This window comes from Panicum virgatum, chromosome 7N (assembly GCF_016808335.1).
Source record: "Panicum virgatum strain AP13 chromosome 7N, P.virgatum_v5, whole genome shotgun sequence".
NCBI lineage: Eukaryota > Viridiplantae > Streptophyta > Magnoliopsida > Poales > Poaceae > Panicum > Panicum virgatum.
Window position 1 is genome coordinate 48157318 of NC_053151.1, and position 3047 is coordinate 48160364.

Consider the following 3047-nt stretch of genomic DNA (forward strand, 5'->3'; position numbering starts at 1 on the left):
CATGCACTTGAGAGTAAACCCGCAGCAGCCAGCCAACATGAGAGTACACACCATCCTCGCCTCGGCCTTTCTCCTGCTCGCCTCGTTGCCTTCCTCCGCGCGTTCGGCGAGCGCACGCCGGAGCACTCTATGGCGCGGCGACTCAATCGCCGTGGAGGATGCCTCCGGCGACGTCCTCGTGTCCCCCGGCGGCAACTTCTCGTGCGGCTTCTACAAGGTGGCCACCAACGCCTACACGTTCGCCATCTGGTTCGCCCGCTCCGCCGACGCCACCGTGGCGTGGACGGGCAACCGCGACGCCCCCGTCAACGGCCGGGGCTCGCGCGCCGAGTTCCGCAAGGACGGCTCGTTGGTGCTGCAGGACTTCGACGGACGCGTGGTGTGGACGACGAACACCAGCGGCACGCAGGCCGACCGGGTGCAGCTCCTCGACACCGGCAATCTCGTCGTGGCCGACGCCGCCGGGCGCGTGCTCTGGCAGAGCTTCGACTGGCCGACGGACACGCTCCTCCCGGAGCAGCCCATCACCCGGTACAAGCGGCTGGTATCGGCGTCGGCGAGGGGCTTGCCGTACTCCGGCTACTACAACTTCTACTTCGACAGCAACAACATCCTCAACCTCATGTACGAAGGCCCGGAGATCAGCAGCAACTACTGGCCGGACCCCTTCAAGCAGTGGTGGGAGAACAACCGGACGGCCTACAACAGCAGCCGGTACGGCAGCCTCGACAGGCACGGCGCCTTCTCGGCCAGCGATCACATGCAGTTCAACTCCTCCGACATGGGCGAGGGCGTCACGAGGCGGCTGACGCTGGACTACGACGGCAACCTCCGGCTGTACAGCCTCGACGGCGGCGACGGGAGATGGCACGTCACGTGGGCGGCGCTCCCGCGGCCGTGCGACGTGCACGGGATCTGCGGCCGCTACGGCGTGTGCGCGTACCTGCCGGCGCTGGCTTGCTCGTGCCCGGAGGGGTTCGTCGCCAGCGACGCCGGCGACTGGAGCAAGGGGTGCCGGCGCGAGTTCGACCTCCGGTGCGGCGAGCCCGTCTACTTCGCGGAGATGCCGACCTTTGACTTCTGGGGGTTCGACTTCAACTACACCAGGGGGCTCACGATGGAGACGTGCCGGCAGATGTGCCTGGACGACTGCAACTGCGAGGCATTCGGCTACAAGGTGGGCACCGGCGAGTGCTACCCCAAGATCTCCCTCTGGAACGGCGGAGTTCCCAACATCCTAAAGCAAAACATCTTCCTCAAGGTCCCGACGCGCATCAAGAACCTGAGCCCGGGCGTGCTGGACTTCCATGGCCATGCCTGCACGGTGCACGAACAGAACGCTAGCGTCAGCGCCTCCTACTTTCATGCCAGGGGGAACAAGATCAACTTCATCTACTTCTACTCGTTTCTCGCGGCGGCGTTCGTCGTGGAGGCCATTTTCATCGTCGTCGGGTACCTGTTCGTCTTCCGCGCCGACCCGGCCGCAGGATGGGTCCGCGATGAAGAAGGGTACGCGCTGCTGTTCAGCCAGTTCAGGAGGTTCACCTACGACGAGCTCTCCGAGGTGACCGGCAAGTTCGCGGACAAGCTCGGAAGGGGCGCGTCAGGGACCGTGTACAAGGGTGTGCTGGAGGACGGCCGGAGCATCGCCGTGAAACGACTGGACGACCTGACGCAGGCCGACGAGGTGTTCCGGTCGGAGATGAGCGTGATCGGGCGGATCAACCACATGAACCTGGTCAGGATGTGGGGGTACTGCTCCGAGCACTCGCACCGGATCCTGGTCTCGGAGTTCGTGGAGAACGGCTCGCTCGACAAGGCCCTCTTCGGCGACGGCGCGTTGCTGGGGTGGCACTCGAGGTACAAGATCGCCGTCGGCGTCGCCAAGGGCCTGGCCTACCTCCACCACGAGTGCCTGGAGTGGATCGTGCACTGCGACGTCAAGCCGGAGAACATCCTGCTGGACGGCGAGCTTGACCCCAAGATCACCGACTTCGGGCTGGTGAAGCTGCTCAGCCGGGACGCGTGCGGGCGGCTGGTGCTGTCCAGGGCGCAGGGCACCAGAGGGTACATCGCGCCGGAGTGGGCGATGAGCCTCCCGATCACGGGGAAGGCCGACGTGTACAGCTTCGGCGTCGTTCTCCTGGAGCTGACGAGGGGGCAGAGGGTCTGCGACTGGGTGGTGGACGGCGGGGGAGGCGAGGATGCGCGCGCGGATTTCCAGCGGCTGGTCGCCTGGCTCCGGGAGAATAGGACGAAGCTTGACGACGAGAGGTCATCGTCGTGGATGGAAGAGAAGCTCGTCGATCCCCGGTTGCGCGGCGATTTCAGCCACTTGCAGGCGGCGGCGATGCTGGAGCTGGCGGTGTCGTGCGTGGATGACGATCCCAATAGGAGGCCGAGCATGAACGCTGTTCTGCAGAAGCTCCTCTCGCTGGAAGATGACGCGCCTCTGCGCTATGCGTGACATGCCCCGTGTCCTTGTCGGCCCGCTGGTTTTCAACAATGACACCAAAACTAGCTTTGTTCCGATGTACAAAGAGAAAGAATGTGAATGGGTATTATTTAATCTTTTTTTTGTGAGACAATGTGAATGAGTACGTATTCACATGATGAGCCACTAGGCTTCTTCGCTGCCAAGAACATGCAAGTGTTGTGTCATACTATACGCTAATACACCAAAGAAATAAATAAAAAATAAGCTAGTCTAATTATTCATGAGGTGGGCCATTTTGCTAAAAGTAAAAGGGTCATAGACAGCTCCTTCATTCCCCAAATCTACTCACTGATGAGCATGACATCTCCTCCATGCATGTTCCACTTCCACCCCTGCGCCGCGTACCCTCTTGCTCCTGTCTCCGGTGCACCATTGGATCTTTTGCCATGATTACCCCAACTTCTCTCGGATATCACCGTAACGCCACCAGACCAATGCAACCTTTCTCCGCCTAGACCCTCTCACTGATCTCTAGGAATGAAGCTCGAAAGCCTTGCCAGAGATCGTTAGACCTCCTCCAACGGTGTCAAATCAGCTAGCTTATAGGATT

General features: G+C 61.5%; 1 protein-coding gene across 1 annotated transcript; it reads left to right on the forward strand.

The window, feature by feature from the left end:
- On the forward strand, positions 1-2673 carry LOC120680502 (putative receptor protein kinase ZmPK1). Its single transcript, XM_039961997.1, has one exon. The coding sequence runs from the start codon at positions 2-4 to the stop codon at positions 2465-2467; it is 2466 nt and encodes an 821-aa protein (XP_039817931.1). The 5' UTR covers position 1; the 3' UTR covers positions 2468-2673.
- Positions 2674-3047: the final 374 nt, after the last annotated feature.